General features: G+C 50.7%; 1 protein-coding gene across 2 annotated transcripts; it reads right to left on the minus strand.

Moving 5' to 3' along the window:
* Positions 1-3544: 3544 nt before the first annotated feature.
* Positions 3545-13315, minus strand: NKX2-1 (NK2 homeobox 1). Of its 2 annotated transcripts, XM_048487049.1 has the most exons (4): positions 13139-13315; positions 9524-9658; positions 8455-8822; positions 3545-7248 (listed from the first exon to the last, which is right to left on the minus strand). In XM_048487049.1, the coding sequence occupies exons 2-4, from the start codon at positions 9631-9633 to the stop codon at positions 6554-6556; spliced, it is 1173 nt and encodes a 390-aa protein (XP_048343006.1). In that variant the 5' UTR covers positions 9634-9658; positions 13139-13315; the 3' UTR covers positions 3545-6553. The 2 variants fall into 2 exon arrangements, with proteins under 2 accessions (XP_048343006.1, XP_048343007.1); XM_048487050.1 differs by lacking the exon at positions 13139-13315 and having other exon boundaries at positions 8455-9079; positions 9524-9593.
* Positions 13316-20490: the final 7175 nt, after the last annotated feature.

The following is a 20490-nucleotide window of genomic DNA, read 5'->3' on the forward strand; positions in this document are numbered from 1 at the left end:
ATGAGAGATAAAACAACACTTTATTCCCTCGGCCTTAAGAAATACACATCCTACTTCCCATAAAAGCCATGGTTAAGTTCGCGGAGAGTTGAAGGCTCTCTCTCTCTCTCTACTATCAACAGGGGATCCTCGAAGTAAGCGGTTAAAAACAGTCCATTCCGAGAAAGCAGGTCTACCACAGCGTCAGAGAGCTGTAAATACACGCACTTCTTCTTAATAGAGGGCGCAACCCAATCAAAACAGAACAATTTTTAGGCTGCAGTCCATGGGAATAAGCCCCATTGAGTTAGATGCCTTACTTCCGAGTAAACCTGATTTGAATGAAGTATATTTTAAAAACCTGAAATCAATGGATCTTAAAAGGGGCTGCGATGTCTTCATAGTGCCCATAGTAGCATACCTTGGCTGTGCTTTACACAAACTTTGATGTTTTAAATTTTAGAACATATGAATGTGTGTGGAGGAGGGGGGTGATTCACCAATTCGGTGGGGGAAATTACAAAAAACTGAAATACAGCAGAGGAAGAGCCCCAGGAACCGCTTTAGTTGGGGCTGGGGGAGGACTGGGATAAGAATACTATACTGTCTCTTCTACTGCCTTACAGTCACAACAATATCTGCCAGCGGGGGCGGGATGGCCAGGCGGGACGGCAAACAAATAAACAAAGCGCAAAAAGTTCTGAGAAACTCTACCTGAATGGGGGGGGGGGGGAATAATCAATCCTGGAGTTCCTGGATGAGGTCATTAACAAATCCAGGTGGACTATTCTAATCTGGTGGACTGCCTTCCTCCCCATCCAGGTTTCTCCTAGCTGTGTCTAGTTGGGATCCTTTCAGAAAGGGAAGGACTCTAGTGAAACCCACCCCAGCAAGATTCTGGGCCGGGAAACTGAAACGGATTTCCCTTACAAGGCTGTCGAACCAACCACCGTCCTGACAACGTCTCAAATGAAAACAATCACACTTTCATTTGCGGTCCCAGCAAACATGAGGTGCACAGTTTTGATCAGATCAGTAAAACTGGTTGATGTGGGCTTTCCGGGCTGTGTAGATCTCGTTCCCAACGTTTCGCCTGCTTCTCTCTGTGATACAACTCTGAAGATGCCAGCCACAGATGCAGGCAAAACGTTGGGAACAAGATCGACCAGACCTCGGCCGCACACCCCGAAAGGCCCACAACAACCAGTTGAGTCCAGCCGTGAAAGCCATCGACAATACATATATCAGTAAAAAAATGTATGCATGTTCCCGAGCCAGAAAAAGGTTGGTCTTTCCAGAGGCAGAAGCGAGAGGCCCAAACAGACAGATGCTAACGCCCGGCAGACGCGAAGGTTCCCCTCGCGCCCTTAAACGCATCTCACGGGCCCGGAGAATTAATGCAACTTCCAAGCAAGAGCTAGAAATCAGGAGGACTTCTCTGCTGCAAAGATTCGGCGAATACGCATGCTCTTTTTTTTTTTTTTTTAAAAAGCAAGGTCTATGGAGGGGGAGTTGTTCGTGGCACTCAGGATGATGAAACCAAATTTGCTCCACTTAAGAAAGATTAGATTCCTGGAGGCAGGTACGGAGAAAATGGCAGGCGCGCCAGACAATGGATCCCTTTCACTGCCCTCGCCAACCGAGCGGAGACACAACTTTCCCGGCTGCAAAAACTCCTCCGACCTTACCCGCCTATTTCCTTCCTTTCTAAAGGCCATTTGGGCTCGCGACCATCATTTCAGGCTCGTTTGCTCGGAAGTCAGTCCCACTGATTTGTCACTTGACTTCCAAGCCAGCCGCTCTTTCCCAAGAGCGGTTGTGCCGGAGTAATTTCCGCGACGAGGGGAGGGCGCTTTCTTTCCGGCGCGGGGAACCGACGGCCCCGACGCCTCCGCACCAGCCCTCCGCTTACTCTGGGGCTGGGGGCTGACCCCCGGCTGCCCCTCAGAGAGAGAAATGGCTGGCCTTACCTGGTTCCTCCGGGGCCTGCGGTGAGAAAGAAACGCAGGTCATGTCGGGTTAATCGCCAAATGGCCAGGGCCGGCGGCATTGCTACCTTGGCTGCACAGACAGCGCCTGTCCGTGGACTGTGACCTCCCCTCGCCCCCCTCCCCAGCCATCGGCGGACCAACTGGACAGATAAGAAAGATGCTGTCAACTCTGCTCCAGCCCTGCCCTACAAAGATCGATCATCTACACCAGCCACTAAGTGTTTACCTCCAAGTCTCTTTTGTCCAAGGAGCCCTCGGCACTTAGACAACAGCGGGTCCCTCCCCTGCCAGGGCCTTCTAACCTGCTGCCCGGAGAGAACTGCTCAGGGAGACTTCCTGGCTTGGGCTGGGGGGTGGGACGCGTGTTAAGCCAGGGGTGTCTGAGTCTCGCTCTCCGCGGAGGTCCTAGCAAGACTAGGGGCTGCTTCCCTCAAACTACAGGGATACCTGGGGGTTTCAGGTAGGGCGGCGCGGGGCCTAGGCCGAAACCATTTGTTTGTAGCGGAAGCGGGCAGGTTTGCAGCGCTCTGGACTTGGGATCAGCGTGGGTCTGGACTTGGGATCAGCGTGGGTCCCAGTTTAAGCGGAGATCTGCGGGAACCTCCCCGGTCCATGGCGCTTAAAAGGATTTTGAGTGCGAAGGGAGGGGAAAAAATGTCTTCGTGCTAACATTAGGCCTTCCAGCTGTTGGGTTCTATTTCCTTTGTTCAACTTGATGGCCCAGGCCCTGGCTGGAACCTTAAATCCCACGACCCTTCGTATCACCCACAGATCTGTAGGAAGAGACAGGACGAAAAACAGCCAACATCCATCATCTCTCTTTAAAAAATTTTGACCAGCATAAGCCATGTGGTCTGGGATTGGGCTCATGTGGCCAATCATAGAACTTTGGCTCAAATTAAGCAGGCTGTCCCATGATTTCAGTTTCAATCAGCCCCTTTTCCCTTTCGTCTTCCCTTTGGGGGGAGGAGGGGGGGTAAGAATCAGGAAGAGTTTGAGGTCAGCCGGTTTCTTTTATGGTTACGTGGCCAGATTCAACCCCCCCCCCCTTTAAGGATACCATCCCAACACCTTTTTGTCGGATAGTGGTTACAAGGAGACGTCTTGGTCCAAAACCCCTAAACAAAAACCGCCTGAATCCTTTGATCAGAACAACCGAAACAACACCGGAGATGGGAAGGGACGGACAGTGAATTAACCGACTCACTTCCAAAACAACCAGAAAACCACATAAAAAGACCAGAGAGTTAGAAAACGATACAGGGGCTATTTACAATCCCCTCCAGCTCATGCACACATACACTGCGGCCGGAAAGATACTGCGGGGAAAAAAACCCTTTCTTTAAACAATAAATCCTCCACTCCCCCTAGAAGGAAAGTTTGTGATAAAAAAGGCAACAAGATGGCCTCCTTTCTGCCCAGAAGAAGCTATAATTTTGTAGAGCCTTTTTTTTTCTGTTTGCCTTTCTCCTAACTCAAACACAGGTTGACTTTTGTTTGCTTGGACTCTAGAGATCTATAAAAGAGACGACTTCACCTTTCTGTGGAATAAGCAAATAGACTTTAAACCGACATCAAGACAAAGTGAGAGCCAGTTTATTTAATCGAAACTAAATCTAGTTGCAGAAAGATAAGTCAGTGTACATAATAATCCATTACAGTAATTACTCCCACCACCAAAAATGTGTATACGAGCTGGTCCAGATACAATAAAGCCATTTACTTTTCCGGCGAGGCTCTTTGGGGCCATCCCTAGCTGTTTCCCCAGCTACTCTTCTAAGGCCTAATTTCATGGCTGGGCTGGAGGGAGCTCGTGGGTGCGGCGTGGGGGGGGGGGGGAGACCCAAAGTACTTTAAAGAACTGTGTTTTCTACCGCTGCTCTCCCCCTTGGTATGTTCTCAGTAGACCCCACGGTTAATTTACTCAAAGGAAGAGGGACCTCTAAAAATGTGGAGATCCCTTCCCAGTTAGAGAAAGTCGAGGTCACACGTATTCTGGGGGAAAGGGATTGAACTGGCTGCGATTCTCCCTTCCGAATGTACACATTTAGTCCTGGCCGGGCTTTTTGGCGCTGAATTCCGTTTGCCAGGCAAAGCAAAGAACACAGTTGCAGCTTTCCCTGAAAAAGAAGGGGGGGGGGCAGGGACAGCTGGCATCTGAAATGACAGCATGGAGCGCTCTCTTTTGGGCTCTGAGGAGCCTAATTTTAGCATGGAGGTATAAAAGGAGAAAAGTATATATAGATGGGGGGGGGGGGCAGCTGAGACTGTTTCTCCAGCACTTGACCACGGTCGATCTCTCCATCTCTACAAAGAAGCATATATCAGATTTTAGACAGAAGGTTTAATATCTGTGCTCTCGCCGGTGATGACTTCGAGTTTCGGGAGCTGTCTTTATATATGTGTGTATGAAGCCAAGCTAAACCCCTCACCCGGGGGTGGGGGCCTAAAATCTTGTGCAAACCAGACTCCCCGACTGGCTTGCGGCCCTCCCCTCTGGGATTCGAACCCATTTCCAGCTGCAGAGTTCCCCGCCTGTCGCGGCTCTCTGCGTTGCCCAACTTCTCCGGGCTTTGCTCCTGAGAGTGGATTGCTATGTGGTCGTGCGCCCCAACGGAGGGGATCCAAGAAGGCCAGGAGAAGCGGGCGATCAGAGGATTCTCGGGATACCGACGGCACAAGGCGCCAACTGCGCGACCGGGCAGGGCTCCACACCCCGGCCAAACACCTTTGCCGAATCCGCATCCACCAACAAGGGCTGCGCTCAGGGGCGGCTTTTCAGCGAGCAACCCAGAGGCCTCCGGTCCTTGCGCTCAGCCTTTCTGCGTTTGCTGCCCCGGACAGGGTCAGGTCTGTGTTTTGCTCGCATATAGCATGCGCCCCGTCCATTAAATTTAGATAAGGGGGGAGAGGTTATGAGGATCTAGCCCCCCCCCCCCAATTAAAAAAACCGTTGTAAATGTGAACGCTTCCTTCAAGCCAAGCGAGCCCCGCTGAACTGGTTTTCAGCCCCCAGCCTCTATCTGGCCTGTTCCTTTGCGCTCTGTTATCAACAAGAAGACGATCTCTTATCAACCAGAAGGGAAAACTCTGCCTCTGTTTCGCCGCACCTTCTGCCGATCTGTGTCGTCGCCGCCTTGGAGAATATATTTCCACAAGAAGCCGAACAAGCGTGGATTTGGGGAAGGGGGGGGGGGGCAACTATGCATTTTGACCCCATCGACTCGTTTTCCCGAAAGTTAATTCAAGCTACACCGTACACGTCGTGCACAATAAACTATTGTTTTATTTTTGATTATAAATAAGATGACTGTACTTTCCTTAAAATACAATGACATAGGAAATCCTTGTAGAAATGATGTCTTTACAAGTTAAGAAAATTGAGCGCTCTGTACAAGGATTTCAATCCCTCCCCCCCCCCCTTTTCCCTTTGGAGTTTGTTCCTCCTTAGCGGCCCCCTCTCCCCGCATCAATGGCGTCCTAAAGGGAGATTTGGTTTGGTGGGTCTGTCAATTCTTCCCTGCAGGCACGAGGCCGCTTTTAATTTTTCTCATCTCAGTTGTTCTCCTTACTTGGGCAGGACGCGCTTCCGTCGAACTAGGGTTTAAACCGGAAGATATGAATCAGTCCCATTCGTATGCTTGTGGAGGCAGCTGTGCTTCACTCGCGGGACCAGTTTCCCAATGGAATCGAGTTCTGGGTCTCTGGGTCAAGTATTGGTCACTCGATCCCCCTTTCTTAAAAAGGGGAGGACAGCAAAGGGCAATGACAAATATTTGTGAACTTCATAATTTATTAGAAGCTTCTTAGGAATTATGTTTAAAGCCCAATATATCTACATAAGTTACATGGAAAAAGAAAGCAGGAAAAAAATCGTGCGCCGAGAAAGAACAAACTGTCAAAGGATTTACATGGGATCTGTGGACGTCCAATAAAAAGTGGGTCGGGAGGGGGGAAGGATGTTAAAATTTGTTTGGCAGATCTTCGCTTTTTTAAAAAATCAACAAAATATTCAGGCTACTAAAAACTATGGGTTCAGTCCAACGTTTTCGACAGCTTCAGACAGCTACAGGTTCACATCAAAGGTAAGAGGAGCGATGCTAAACCGAGATAAGGCCGGTGTCTCCTTCCACCGGCTGGGCTGGGGGGCCCAGGTGCTTCCTGTGTGTATTTTGGGACGGGGGGAGGACGCTAAAGTGTTGCTTTTTTCTGGAGGGGGAGGGGAGAGGACGCCCACCCTTCGCCCTCCGGTTTGATATGTACATACAAGCGTCCCGTGGAGATCCGGGCCAGGCGCGGTTGGGGATCCTCGGCGCTCTCCTGTGTCGGCGACTTCTGCAGGCGCCAGGGGCGGAGGAGCGCCATTTCACCCCCACATCCCTCCCCTGCCCCAGGGCCGGCGTTTCCTTGTCCACTGTCTGTCACAAGCACGACCCCCTCCTTCTCCGAGAAGCAAAAAAGACCGAGGAGGACCCCCAAAAGAAGAGGCCAAAGTCAAGGGCGGAAGAGGCGCAGGAGAGGCGCTTCCCGTGGGGCGTGTGGGGCCGGCGTGGGAGCCGAGGCCGGGCGCCGCTGCCGGCTTCTCACCAGGTCCTCCCGTATAGCAAGGTGGAGCACGACATGGCCGTGCCATAGTCCGCGCCGGAGGAGTTCAGGTGGGACAAGGCGGAGACCTGGCTCTGCAGGGCGGAGGGGCTGCTGCCGGCGTGCTGGCCCAGGTCCGGCGACTGGCCGGCGCTGCTGGCCTGGTGGCTCTGGTGCTGTCCCAGGCCGGGCCCGTTGGAGGCCACCGTGATGGCGGTGGCGGCGGCCGCCTGCTGCTGCTGGTGGTGGCCTTGGAGGGCGGCGGCGGGCGCGTTGGAGCCGGCTTGGCAGGGCTTCCCGTCCTTGACCAGCACCGGCACGGCCACCCGGCGGGGCGACTGCTGCTGCTGCTGCTGACAGGCCGTGGCGCCGTCCTGCTGCATCTGCTGCTGGGCCGCCTTGTCCTTGGCCTGGCGCTTCATCTTGTAGCGGTGGTTCTGGAACCAGATCTTGACCTGGGTGGGCGTCAGGTGGATCATGCTGGCCAGGTGCTCCCGCTCGGGCGCCGACAGGTACTTCTGCTGCTTGAAGCGCCGCTCCAGCTCGTACACCTGGGCCTGCGAGAAGAGGACGCGGCGCTTCCGGCGAGGGGTGCTCTGCAGCGGGGCCATGCCCTTGCTCACGTCGCTCAGCGAGCTCAGGCCGCCCATGCCGCCCATGTTCATCCCCGACGACGGCCCCATGAAGCGGGAGACTGCAAGCAGAACAACAAGCCAGAGAGGGTTACGGCCAGACCACGCCAGGCCACGCGAGTCGGCTGCAGCAGGGCCCACGCGCCGGATCGAGGCCCTGGGAGCTGGAGCTGGGTTTCAAACACGGGGGGAGGGATCTAAACACTCACACGGTCCAGTAATATACGAATCAAAACCCCAAACAAACTTCCATGGATAGTTTTATATACATATATTTTTCTTATTAAAAAAAAATCGAAAAATATGCCCTGAATCAGGGCCGCTCTTTTTGGTAAGTCTGGCAGTGTTACCTCCTCTCCCCACCCCCACCCCACAAAAACAAAAAATCGCATTCACAGCCTGGCATGCGGAAGCGCCAAAGACAGAGACACATTATTTGAAGGCAGAAAAACGGTAGGCAAGAAAGCCAGGCCGTTTCCTCTGTAAACACCATATATTCTGCCGTTCTATTCTACCCCCCGTTCTCCCTACAAAAGAAAACAAACGGACGGACCCGAATCCGGTGAGGGCCGCCGCCTCCGCTTGGGAGGTGACAATTTGCACCTTAAAACCTGTCAGATCAGCAGTTCTTTCCCCTCTTCGTTGCCACAACTCAGGAGGTCTGCAGTCCCGGTAGTGGATTCTAAATTGCATTTTGCACACCACGGAGGCCGATTTCAGCGGCTTGCATGTTCAGAGATTACAGATCCAGTTTGGAACCCAATTTATACTGCCCAGCTTTTACATTCCCCAGCGGCGTTGCTGTAACCGACAGCCAATTTCCTGGACATCCTGAGCGTTTTAGATGTCTTCATCCCACCCCGTCCCTCCGGGTGTGCCTTATTCCACATCCCCATCCATCTGTCGCGGGTTCAGCCACCCTGATCTGTCCCAGAAAGGACTTCCGCGCTCTTCTCTTCCCTCCAAAGCCATTTATTTCCCGGTTGAATCAAAGGGCTGTCCTTCCCCTGGGGCAGACAACGCCAGGACCCAGCCCAAGAGAAGGCACAAAACAGTGTACGGATGGGGGGGGGGGGGGAGTGAGAGAGACCCTGCTTCTGGAACAATGTCAGGCAGCCGGCTGGTAAACTGACCCCAATTGTGGATTACACTCCCCCCCCCACTTCACCTCACCCCACCTTTCCCATCCCGCTGTAACCGCTACCCCTCGCTGTTGAGCGCAGGTGCTCCCCGACGCCGGGCAAGGGGAAGAAAGGCAAAGTACTTACTTGTGGAGAACCGGGGGTCCGGGTTGGGCCCGTACCATCCGGTGGCCGAGGCGCTGTTCCTCATGGTGTCCTGGTAAGGCGGCAGGTCGCCCATGTTGCCGTTGCAGTAGCCCCCCATGGCGGTGTGGGAGAGCTGGGGGACGCCGGCGGCCGTCATGTGGTAGGCAGCGGCGACCGTCCCGTTGTGGCCCATGGGGTGCTGCTGCATGGCCGGCTGCGCCACTTGCGACTGCCTGTAGGCTGCCAGGGGAGCCCCCAAGTTGCTGCCCTCCATGCTCACTTTCTTGTAGCTTTCCTCCAAGGGGCTCAAGATGTCAGACACTGAGAAAGGAGTCGTATGCTTTGGGCTCATCGACATGATTCGGCGGCTGGGGGGAGAGGAGGGGAAAAAAGAGGGAAAGGGGTGGCAAATCTCTCTCTCTCTCTCTCTCTCTCTCTCCTGTTTTTTTTTCTTGGTGTGCCAAATATTCTGGTGCGTTGCCTTCACGCCGATCCCGTTGGACGAACACGTAACGGAGTGGACCAAGTCCGCCTTAATTGGATTGAGTGGAGGCTCAGCGCTGCCTTTCGTTTGTTTTAGCCAGGCGCCAGGTTTTAGGCAGCCACCAGAGGCGGGGCGTAGAGCCTAAAGCAACAAGACAATAGAAGCCCGCATCTTGCCCGAGATAATTAGCGAACATGCTGATGGCAAGGTAAACACCTTGAAGTTTGACTTCGCCAGGTTCTCCCCCGCCTTTTTTTTAAAAAAAAAGGGGGGGGGAATCGCCTTTCTTTCAATAATAATAATAATAATAATAATAATAATAGTAACAAGCTATCTTTGCCCTCCTCCCCCTCCTCCCCCAAATCAATCCGATTGTATTTGGGCGGAGGATGGGGGAGGCGCAGGGTGATCTAACCCTAAGGTGGAGGGTATGAATAAAATATGCTGTGATGCCGAGGGGTTTTTTATTCCTCTCCCCCCCCCCCCTTCCCGAGGCTGAATTTGCAAAGAGAAGCCGTTCAAATTCTAGCCCTCTTCCCCCCCCCCCGCCCACCCCTCACACTTCCTCCCCACCGGCCCTCCTACCTCAGTGTGAGCCGGGAAGGTCTGAAGCGCCGGCCCGAGTCCCCCTCCCTCCTCGGAAACGCTCCAGGCAGAAAAGAACAATCTCGGCGCCGGCGGGAGCGTTCACACATCGCCAAGTTGGCAGGAGCGCGGTCCCTGGCCAGACATGGGAGGGATCCTTGAGAGGGTGTCTGGAGCAAAGCACTTGTGCCCCGAGCAGCGCTGCCGAGGAGGAGGCGGCGGCGGCGGCGGCAGGGGCTCCACAGAGCCCGGAAGCGGCTTATCTGTCCCAGCCTCCCCAGGCGGCCTCCTCCGTCCGCGCGTCCCCAAATCTCTGTCCTGCTGCTGGCTCCGCGCGGGGTTCAATCGGCGGCTCGTTCCCCCGCGCTCCTGCCTTAGCCCCGCCAATGGAAGCCTGAACTTTGCGGAGCGGAACGCGCAGCGCAAGTGCGGCCGGGGCTGCTGGAAAGCGCATTCACGCCAAGAGTGATTTTCCACCGTGCCTGTCACCCACTCCGCTCCGCCGCGCCTCCGGCTTCCAGGCGGCTCCTCCGGTCACTTATGAATCAGAGGCGCCGCGGAGAGAACAGCCCGGCTGGGTCATCACCCCGCCGGGGGAGAATTGCGCCTTTCATTTCCTAATATTCCGCTCAGCCTAATCGCGGCCACCTCGGTGTCAAGAGAAATCGAGAGCGCCGCCGAGCTGCTCATGTGACTGAGGCTGGAGTGAAGACCAAGCCCGATCCGCGAGCTGCTTAAGGCGCAAGATCTTGGGAGGGGGCAGGAGAGGGGGGGGAGGCCCGAAAGAACGCGATCCACAACCTTGGGGGTCCACAGAGATATTCCCCCCCCCCCACTTTTGATTGTAACGGCTGTGGACTTCTCCTGCTTAATCGCTCCAGCCCCCAAACCCTCGGCTTAGCGGGCCCGGGGATGGAACCGCTTGGCCCTCTGGAAGCCTTTGCAATTTGCGGGTTCCGCAGCACCTGCGGGAAATAAAGGCCAGGTTGGTCTAGGAAAGGAGTGGGCGGGAGGGAGCGAGGGAGGACATAAGAGGGGAGGGGGGGTCCGAACCCTACCCTTCCCTTCCCTTCCCTTCCCAGGCCTGGAGTGTGCGGAGGCGCCTAATTTAATAAAGCGGTGCTTTGAATCCGAAGGAAACGGCCGCCAAGGGGCAGTTAACCTGGTGGGTTTACAGCCTCGTCTAACTATTCGGTAATTGGCCCGGGTAAATATGTTGGCGCCTCGTCTGGTTTGAGCTTTATTAGAGGGGGGGGGGAGGAGGAGGCGAAAGTGCCCCCGCTGCCCGGGAATCCCCACGTATCTGGGTCTAAAGTGGCCGCGTAAATGGCCGGTCGCTTTGTCACTGGCTCAATATTGGCGCATCAGGATCATTTGGCTTCAATTGGGAGCCTCTCACGGAGCAGGCAAGCGGGCGCTTAGCAGAGAGTCGGGGCCCCGCGCATCTGGCGAGTAGGAGCCGCCGCCGCCGCCTCCGTGACGCTTCCCCGCCCGGCCAGAGGTGGCCTCGGCCACGCCAGCCTCAGGGCGGCAACTTTCCAAGCAGCCCCCCCCCCTCTGCGCGGGCTTCGCCACCCACCCTCCGGGCCACCCCCACCGGAGCCTGAGGCTGGCCAGCCGCCTCCGCTGACCTCACTGGGGCCGAGCCAAGCGGCGTTGGGCCGGGCAAAGAGCTGTCCTAGCAGCCGGCGCCTTCCACCTGGTCTGGGGCCCGAGTGAGTCGGTGGTTCGGCAGCTCCCGCTCATTTCAGCAGGACTCCCCAGGAAGCGAGAATCGCCAAATTTGTTTCTGTGAGAGATTTTTCGCGTGAAAACTTGAAGCAGTCCTCAGAACCGAGATGGGAAATGGTGAATTGGAGATCTAGCCTCTGGAGCCTGGACCCTTCTGACCGTCTTTTTGTTTTTTTGTTTTTTAAAGATGCAAAGATCGCTTTAAAAACAACAGTGCCGGGGAAAGGCTGGAAGCGTCTTTTATTTGCCCTGGTTTGAGTATCACTCTTTAAAAAAAATGTAAATTTGAATTATTTCAAATATTTGAGTTGCTGGCAGTGCAGTTCCATCCAAAGTCACTTCAGACTAAACCAAGTGAGTGTAAACTGAGTAAATGTGCATTGGGTTGCCCTGCGAGTACATTAATATTCCCCCCCTTCCCAAATGTTTTTCATTAGTAATTTTGTGGTGATTCCTCTGAACACAGAGCAATCACAAAATGAATGGGTAAGACACAGAACACATGCAAAATATTGCATATATACAAATATAGGTAAACAAATACAAGTGCGAATGTAGGGACTAGGAATTATATTTAACTTTTTCAGATATCCTGAAAACTTTTCAACACTCGAATAAGAAACATCGACACCCAAATAGATCTGTATTTATGCCATTACTTGTTTCTTTCTTTTCCCATCTATATATAATAAAGTTTACTTTTAAAAATCCTAATATTCAAAGTACTTTAGAAATACAGCACCAACAATAACCTTTTTTGGCACTGGTAGTAGCTTAGAAATCAGTATGTCCAGCATCATTTAATAACAGCTGTCCATCGCAAAAGCGAAAAGAAATAGGATAATTCGGAATATTAATATTTTAGCTGATATTTTAAATGTTTTTTTTATTTTGTTAAAAACAGGTTTTGGAAGGACATGTCATGAACGTCCAAACATTTCTTGGTCAGTCAAATCCACCTAGTTCTAGTTTAAATTGCTTCTTGCCCCAAAACTCAGCATAGCATCGTTTCTGCTAGATTTAAATTGTATGGATGTATAATTACAAATGGGGATCCCATATATTCTTGTAAGAATCAAAGCGGAATGGGAAGCCCTTCCAATACCAACCCCCCCCCCCCCTTCTCTGGCCTGTATTTTGGAGTAGAAAATTGCGGTTTCCTCTGCCTTCCTCTTCGGATGTGCATTATTGAGGTAACATTCCCTGTGAACAAAATTCATTATTAGCAAGGGGACACACCTCCCCACCCTTCCATTCAGTATCTCGATTATGGCAGCCAGAATTCCCTGATTATCTGGGCGTTCCCATTATAGGAACAATGCAGAGCCTCCGAAATAAATGGGGATCTCCGTCTCAGAACTCAGCGGATCCCAGATCGTACCTAAAGGCTCTCCCGGAAAGTTTTGCAAGGTGCACCCAGACCGCCAAAGGAGCTGTGTAGAAGTTTTTGAATTTCACCCGATTCACGCGACCCACCTTGTCCCAAGCAGGCTGACTTCAAAGTAAATTGTGTTTTCAAATAAAGATGTTCACACTTTACGGCGCAAAACCTACTCATTTCCGCCGCCCCAGGCAATGTAATATGTGTAAGAGTCAGCGATCCACAGACTTCAGTCACAGCGCACTGGCTCAGGATCAATCCGGGTGACCTAGACGGAATTCTCCTGGAATAAATGGGCCACGCTCTAGAATAATTCCTTTGAAATTTCCTGGAAGCAATTGGACGGTGGTTTGCAGCAAGTTTTGCTGCTTAGATGAAGCGTTACTTTGCTTATGAATAGGAAATCGAATTCCTCTTTTTAAAAACCCAGGTTCACTGTTCTGAGACCCTTCATCAGCGACATCTACCCCACCCCCACCCACCGCCCTGCTTCACGCTCTTACTCCGGATCAGGCCTCTTGTTTCCTTGCAACAGATCAAGCCCATTTAGAGCTCCTCCTCAGCACTGGACCAGAAAGTATCCCTCTGGAAACCTCCTGTTCGCCTCGGTCTGCCGGGACTCGCCTCTGCAGAAGGCCCGAATTCTTCCTCTTCAGCGGGCACTGCCAGTCTCATCCCTGGGTGTCCTGTCACCTGCCTAGGGTGGGGAGGGGGATGAGGTTTTAAAAGGAGGGGACAGCAGCGGCAATAAGAGGAGGAGGAAAGCTCTAGCAGCCTCTGGCAGAATTGACCCATCTGTCCCCCGGGTCTGCAGAATCCCTTTGACTCTCTTCCCAGCGGCTACCGGGACAAGCCTTCAATAGCTTCTGACCGCCCCCCCCCCCCCACAGCTCCAGCTGAGAAGACGGGGGGAACTTTGCCAACCAAATGGTGCCCAGTCCAACGCAGACAGTGCCATCCAAAGCCACAGTGCCTGCCGGCCTCGTCCTCAGGATTGAGGGGGCCGCGAAAAGGCTCTTCTTAAAGCGATTGCAACACACACACACACTACACATACACACACAAACACAAGAAGGATCACCGGCCCTTAAATACAGCCTCTGCGGCGCCTGCATTGGAATGAAAAAGTCCTCAGCTCCACCGGGAACAAGGTTATTAAAAGTTGTCCCGGCAGACTGCTAGGAGAACTGAGGAGGTCCTCTCGGAAGGAAGGAAGGAAGGAAGGAAGGAAGGAAGGAAGGAAGAAAGAAAGAAAGAAAGAAAGAAAGAAAGAAAGAAAGAAAGAAAGAAAGAAAGAAAGGAGGGAGGAAGGGCGGAAGGAAGGGGGAGGAAGAAAGGAGGGAGGAAGGGAGGAAGGAAGGAAGGAAGGAAGGAAGGAAGGAAGGAAGGAAGGAAGGAAGGAAGGAAGGAAGGAAGGAAGGAAGGAAGGAAGGAAAACCTATAAATAGTGGTTTGTGTAATCCTGATTTTAGCAAGCTGAGGATGGATTTTGTTTTGATGTAGCGTGCTTTAAAAGTTTGCACATAATACATTGGTTGAAGATATTTTCAAGCAGCGTGGAAAGGGGGTGGGGGTTGAAGGCCTTGGTTCAGCCAAGACTTCAAGAGCTCTTTAATTCAGAACTCCAACAAATTACTCTTCCGCGGTAAATCCCCTGCGTTTCAATGAATTTACTCCCAAGTAAATGGCTTAAAATGGTGCCCTTCCTTATAAGATAAGTCCTTGGTGAAAATATGCACTGGTTTAGACGCTTTGCTCCAAAGGTTTAATCATGGATGACACCTTCAATCCGAAGTCATCTCCAACACCCTTCTTCTCAACACAGTTCTTTCCTCTCTGCAGGGGAGATTCCAGGAAAAGTTCCTGGATGGATCCTGTCCGATTGTGGAGAGCTCCGATTTCAGAAATCTTTGCCTATCTATTCTGTTCACCTCCCCAACAGCCTTGCGCCTTGGCTATTATTGCTTGACGCCATTCAGCGAAACTGGCAGGAAGTAGTAAACTCTGATTTTTGGAATCACTTCAATCAACTAGTTTCCCCCAGCAAATAGCAGTAGAAATGACCTTGCACGTGGTCGTACCTCGATCTTCTGCCCTCTGGAGAGACTGAAATTTCAAATCAGAAACTATTTACCATCGGGAGTGAGCCTTTTTAAAGCAGGGGAACCAGCTTACCTAAAAGGGTTCTCTCTAAATTGCCTTGTACTTTGCAAATTGCCCTGTACTTTGCAAGTGCCATTAGCTTGGGCTCGCAGTTCCCTAACCACTAACGAAAATAACCCCAGAGACTTGGGTAGGATTATTCTTCAACAGGAGGTCTCAGGATCGCTAACATGTACATTTGGGTGGTTGGGTTGGGGCGGGGTGGTGGTGGTGGTCTTTCGTAGACGCCCTTTTTATTGGTGAACCTTTCCAGTGGAAACAGTGCAATTGCTCTGGAGACATTTTAAAAGAATGTGATATTGTATTTTTGCCCTTTTTGGGGGGGCGGGGGAGGGTATTCTACTGAATCGACTATTTGACCCGAACATTAAGGAATGTGTAATTGGAAGTACCAACATTCATGTCCCAGTACACAGCTTTTCTTCCTGTCGGGGCAAACCCTGGGCACTGCCTAAAATTCATGTAAGAATAGTCAAGATGCCCCGAAGAACTCCTGTTAGAATTCATGGAGCCTGGTGCAGAACAAAGTAGATCATGAATTGCTGCCAGAGAACACAAGGACATCCTAATCTCCCTTCCATAACTATTCTTGAAAATGTTTATGTTATTTGTTCCCTGATTTTTTCCCCTATGGAGACCCAAAGAGACTTACAGCATTCCCTTTCTTCCATTTTATCCTCCCAACATCAACTCTATGAGATAAATCAGCCTGAGAGAGCATGACTGTTCCCACTTTAACCACTAGGGCAGGGTGATTCTCCTGAAGTAAATATGACCCCTGTCTTTCAAAAGTCAGTGTGTAATGTCTACAGACAGTGTAGTGCAGAGGTGTCCAATTCTGGCACCTCGGATGTTCATGGATTAAAATTCCAATCAGCCCCTGCTGTCATGGCCAATTGGCCATGCCAGCAGGGGCTGATAGGAATTGTAGTCCATGAACATCTGAAGCGCCAGAGTTGGACACCCCTGATGTAGTAGTTAAAGCATTGAGCTAGGTTCTGCCAGACCCAGGTTCAAATCCACACTCTGCCATGGAAACTTGCTGGGTGACTTTGGCCCAGTCACACACTCTGAGCCTAACTTACTTTACAGGGTTGTCGGGGGCAATAAATAGAAGGGAAGAAAAATATATGCTGCCTTGGGTCCCCATTGGGGAGAAAGGGGTTATGAATGAAGCAATATGTACCCAAGGTCGATGAGGCTGGTTGCAGGTACTAGTAAATCCCTTGTCCATAGAAGAACTTTCCTAAACATCCCCCTGTGCCTGCTCCTATAGGTATTATGATCGATGACTGCCCAAGAAGGAACTTCTCCTAGCCAGTGTGATGCAGAGGCTGCTTGAGTGTTGAGACGGGCAACCTTGGCCTTTCATAAAACCTCCACTGAGCTATGAAGACCGCTGGCACATTTGGCAGGTTTCTCACGGTTAAAAGGATGCTCAGAGATCTTCAGTAGGGAATTTTTTAAATAAGCGCACTCTCCTTTGTAAAGGCTCAGTACTCAGGAGGGTTTCAGAATTGCCTCCAACTGAAACCTTTTAACTGGGTTTCCCCACTCCTCTGCTCACTGGGCGGACTTCATTCCAGTGCACCTCTGACCACGCAAGGTCCATCCTGCTGGCCCAGATTGCTCAGGCCCCTTCAGCTTGCCTCTCAGTATGAAGGATGCTCTTAAGGCAGAGCTCTTGGTGAGCAACGGAGAATGTTGGGTTTTGCTGCACAGAGAAGCGGCTAACACACTGATTAAAAGGGTAAAGGTGAATGTTTATTAGGAACTACATTCAGGATAGGAAAGAGGGAAGGATAGCACACTGCTATCTTGCTAGCTAGGAAGAGTCTCTGCTCTAACTTCCCAGAAGAAGCAAGATATAAGACCTGAGAGTATCAGTCTAAGAGACAAGAGGTGACTCAAAAGGATGGAGGGGCCATTAACTTTGCAGCCCTCTTTAACTGACTGCTTGCCTGCCCCCTGCTGGGTCTTCTTCTCAGTGCCTTTGCGCATTAGGCATTGCTACATTCAACAGGAAAACCCACGGCCTCTTGTAAGGCTTCAAGATGTCCCATGAAGGGGCAAGCTCCTCTTGGTCTGGGCTCTGTCCAAAAAGCCAAGAGCCAAATTCAGCCGATCTGGACTCCCGTGGTGAGATGTGCAGGAACTCACCTTTCAATCAGGTCTGAAATAGTCCAAACGCATGGTTCAAAAAGGACAGGGTGGTGTTTGGAGAAATCTGGCGATGGGGTGGGAACCTTTAAACGGGTTGGATTTGCTTTCGAGTAATCGGACTACCAATTCCAACATCTCTGAATTAACCGCTTTGAGGTTACTTCTGTTTAGAGACTTGATTTCTCTGCCTTTGATTACCAGATGAATTTGATGACCCGACTGATCATCAGGAACCAAACGTGACACTCTGTCTCTGGTGCTTTATCTGCTGTAGACTATTAAGACAGGTAGTCACCAGAAAATGCTGTTGCTCTGGGGCCTGGATAGTCATTGGGCTGCTGCAAAGAGGTGAATCCAGGGGTGAATCTACTAAAGACGAGGGCCAGGCCAAGCACTGGCCAGAGTTAAGTGGTGCATCCCTGGTGGAGCTGGGGAAAGCTGTTCAAGGCTGGGCTTGGCTGGCTCCAACTTCAAACGTTGGGCTATACCTCTGAAGCCTGCAGTCTAAAGCTGGATCCAGCCAGGGCAAGTGCAGACTTTAATTGCAGCCTCTGCTCTAGCTGGGTCCAGCTTTATACTGCTGGCTCCACCTCCAAAGCTCCACCTGAAAAGTCAACTGGACTTCAGAGGCAGAGCCAGCAATATAAGGCTGGACCCAGCTAGAGTAGAGTCTGCAGTTCAACGTTGGCCCCCACCTCCCAGGTCCAGTTTTGTACTGCAAGCTTTGAGGGAGAGCTCACAGTTTAAACCTGGCTAAGCCCAGCCTTGAACTGTTCCCCTGCCCCTGAACTCCAGTGGAATTCAGGGTGGGGGTGCAGTTTAATGGTGGGAGGGCAGCGCTTCTGGATGTGGGGGGGAATGGGGACTCTGGGCTGCCTATTGCCCCCTCAAGCAGTGCATGGGGCACAAACCCTGGCTTGCCCCACTCTGGACATGCGTTTGGGCCCAGCAGCTGACTTATGGCAACTTTGTAGGGTTTCAAGGCAAGTGATATTTAAAGGTCATTTGCCACCTGCCTCTGGGTAGACTGGGAGAGTACTGTGACTGACCCAAAGTCACCCAGCAGCCTTCACATGGGAGGAGGGGGGGGGGAATCAAACCTGAATCTCCAGATTAGAATCAGCAGTTCTTGATTACTACGTGATGCTGGCTCTCATCCACAATAACCATCATCATCATTTTAAAAAATCTGATATGAACCTCTATGTTTTTCTTCTGCCAGCAGCTGTCCAGACCAGATCTAAATTTTTGAGGGGTAGAGGGCAAAATACAAAATTATGCATTATATACATCTTTTTGTTCAAATATGTATATATAAACAATCTACACAATCAACAACTCTTTCAAATTATCAAATAAATTCAGCTGCCCTCTACGAATTGTTAATGAATAATTACATTTTAACATTATTTCATCCATCTATAAAGTTGGAATATTCCCTTAACCCTTCTGCACATGTAAAAATCCAATCCAAGGAGAATGTTTTTCAATCTTAGCCTTTTCCTGGATATTTGTAAAAATGGAGTGCACATGATTTGGACATGGGAAACACCAAACACACCCCAGGCACCTTCACAGCCTGATAACGTTCAGCCCAAGAAAAGTTTTATCTGGTAATTATTCTGTTAGAAACTAAAATGACTAAACTGTACTTTACGTGGAGGAAAAGGCAATAATGCTTGGAAATGCTGCAGACAGAAGGAACAGAGAAAGACCCACCATGAGCTGGACTGATTCAACAGAGCCCCCAGTTTGCAGGACCTGAGCAAAGCTGTTAATGGGAGGACATTTTGGGGGCCATTGATTCATAAGTTAGAAGTAACTTGATGGCACCTGAGGCACCTGAATAAGCCCTCCATTCTTGTCCCCCACCCTTTCTCCCATGTGTAACCAATCAGGTTTTCTGTTTTAAGCTCACCTTGAATAAAAATGTTGCTCTTGTCATTACTCACCTTTGAACTTTTCGATAAAAAGTTGTGTTACTGACTACAAGCTTCCCACAGGAGTTTGCTATGAGCTCATTTTGTACTAAATATTCCTCCTATGACCTCATCTCGTTTGGGTCGCTTGTAACGATTATTGGAGTAAGTGAATAAGTGAATGTATATATAATTATTTTAGCCAGCATTGCTACAGTTTACACTTCTGTATTACTGAAATCCTCAATAAGTTCGTTAGTATTTCCTGGCAGGTTTCCAAGCAATCCCGGGAACTCAGGACCAACCTCTTATTTCAAAATCTTCTTGAAGTCTCCTTTTCTTGTGGGAAGTCAGTCAAAGGCCACAGAAATGCCCAAAGAGGGAGGCTTTTTTCATCCCAGTCTAGAATCAGGGAAAGGGAAAGGATCGAAAACACTCCTTTGTTTTTAACTTTGTTTTTCAGTTGATATCAGGCAGGAAGGCCTGCTTCTCCCACTCCCTCCGATCCCAGCCCAGCTGCCTACACCACCACACCTACACCTGATGCAAAACCCTGTGCGGTGGGAGTTCCATGGAAATAAAGCTGTGCAGAAAGGCAAGGCGGTAACATCTAGGTGACATGCTTGGTCCAGGCTGCTCTGCTCTGGGCAGCCCTAAATTGACCTCACCTGAGCTATGCTCAGATCCTCCCCTTGGAGCTAAAGTTTTGACAACAGGTGACCCGGCTTTAGTTAAACTGGAAAGTCTTCTGGAAAGTCTTCTGCCCCTTCTGCACATGCAGAATAATGCACCTTCAATCCACTTTCAATGCCCTTTGCAGCTGTGAGGAAATAGCTAAATCCACTTGCAAACAATTGTGAAAGTGGATTGAAAGTGCATTATTCTGCATGTCCGGAAGGAGCCCTAGTCCTCTGTGCTGTCGCAAAAGCAATCGATAATTAATCTGCCTTGCTCCTCGAGGAGAAAGGCGGACTACAAAGTAAGTAAGTAGGCAAGCAAACAAACAAAATACAAATGACAATAAACCTTGACCAATGGTCAAATGCGATCGATTAACATTGTTTCGCACTTGAGCAAAAACTATAGTTCTGGAGCAAACAAGAATATTTTTTGCTGCTAGGTTGTGCAACCTAGTCAGTCAGTGCCACGGCAAGCATTCGCTCAGGAGTGTGAGAGGGGGGAATGCCTCTTCTGAGGCGGTGGGTGAGATCTTCAGTCTTGATTAAGTGCTGTGTTAAAATTTATCTTTCTCCCCCCTTAAAAACGCAGTGCCTGATTGATCGATCAAAAATCTGTAGTAATTAACTGAACGCTGCTAATAACGGTAAGGGTGCTACTATTACTAGTCGCTGCAGTAATAATCACTTCTCAGCATGCAAACTGCTTCACGATTCTTACCTGCTTTGTCGATGGCATTTGTCACTCATCTCTCCGACTCCTTAAAAACAAGCGGGGAGGGGATTCTCTCCTCATCCCCAAACGTTTCCGTCACTGGAGGACGACTCGGATCGCCCTCAGACTCCCTGCCCAAATTAAGGATTCCCCTTTCTTGCTGGAATGAGGTTACTCTCTTTTGATATACTGTTATACTATTACTGGAGAGAGAGAAT

The sequence above is a fragment of the Sphaerodactylus townsendi genome, linkage group LG02 (assembly GCF_021028975.2).
Source record: "Sphaerodactylus townsendi isolate TG3544 linkage group LG02, MPM_Stown_v2.3, whole genome shotgun sequence".
Lineage (NCBI taxonomy): Eukaryota > Metazoa > Chordata > Lepidosauria > Squamata > Sphaerodactylidae > Sphaerodactylus > Sphaerodactylus townsendi.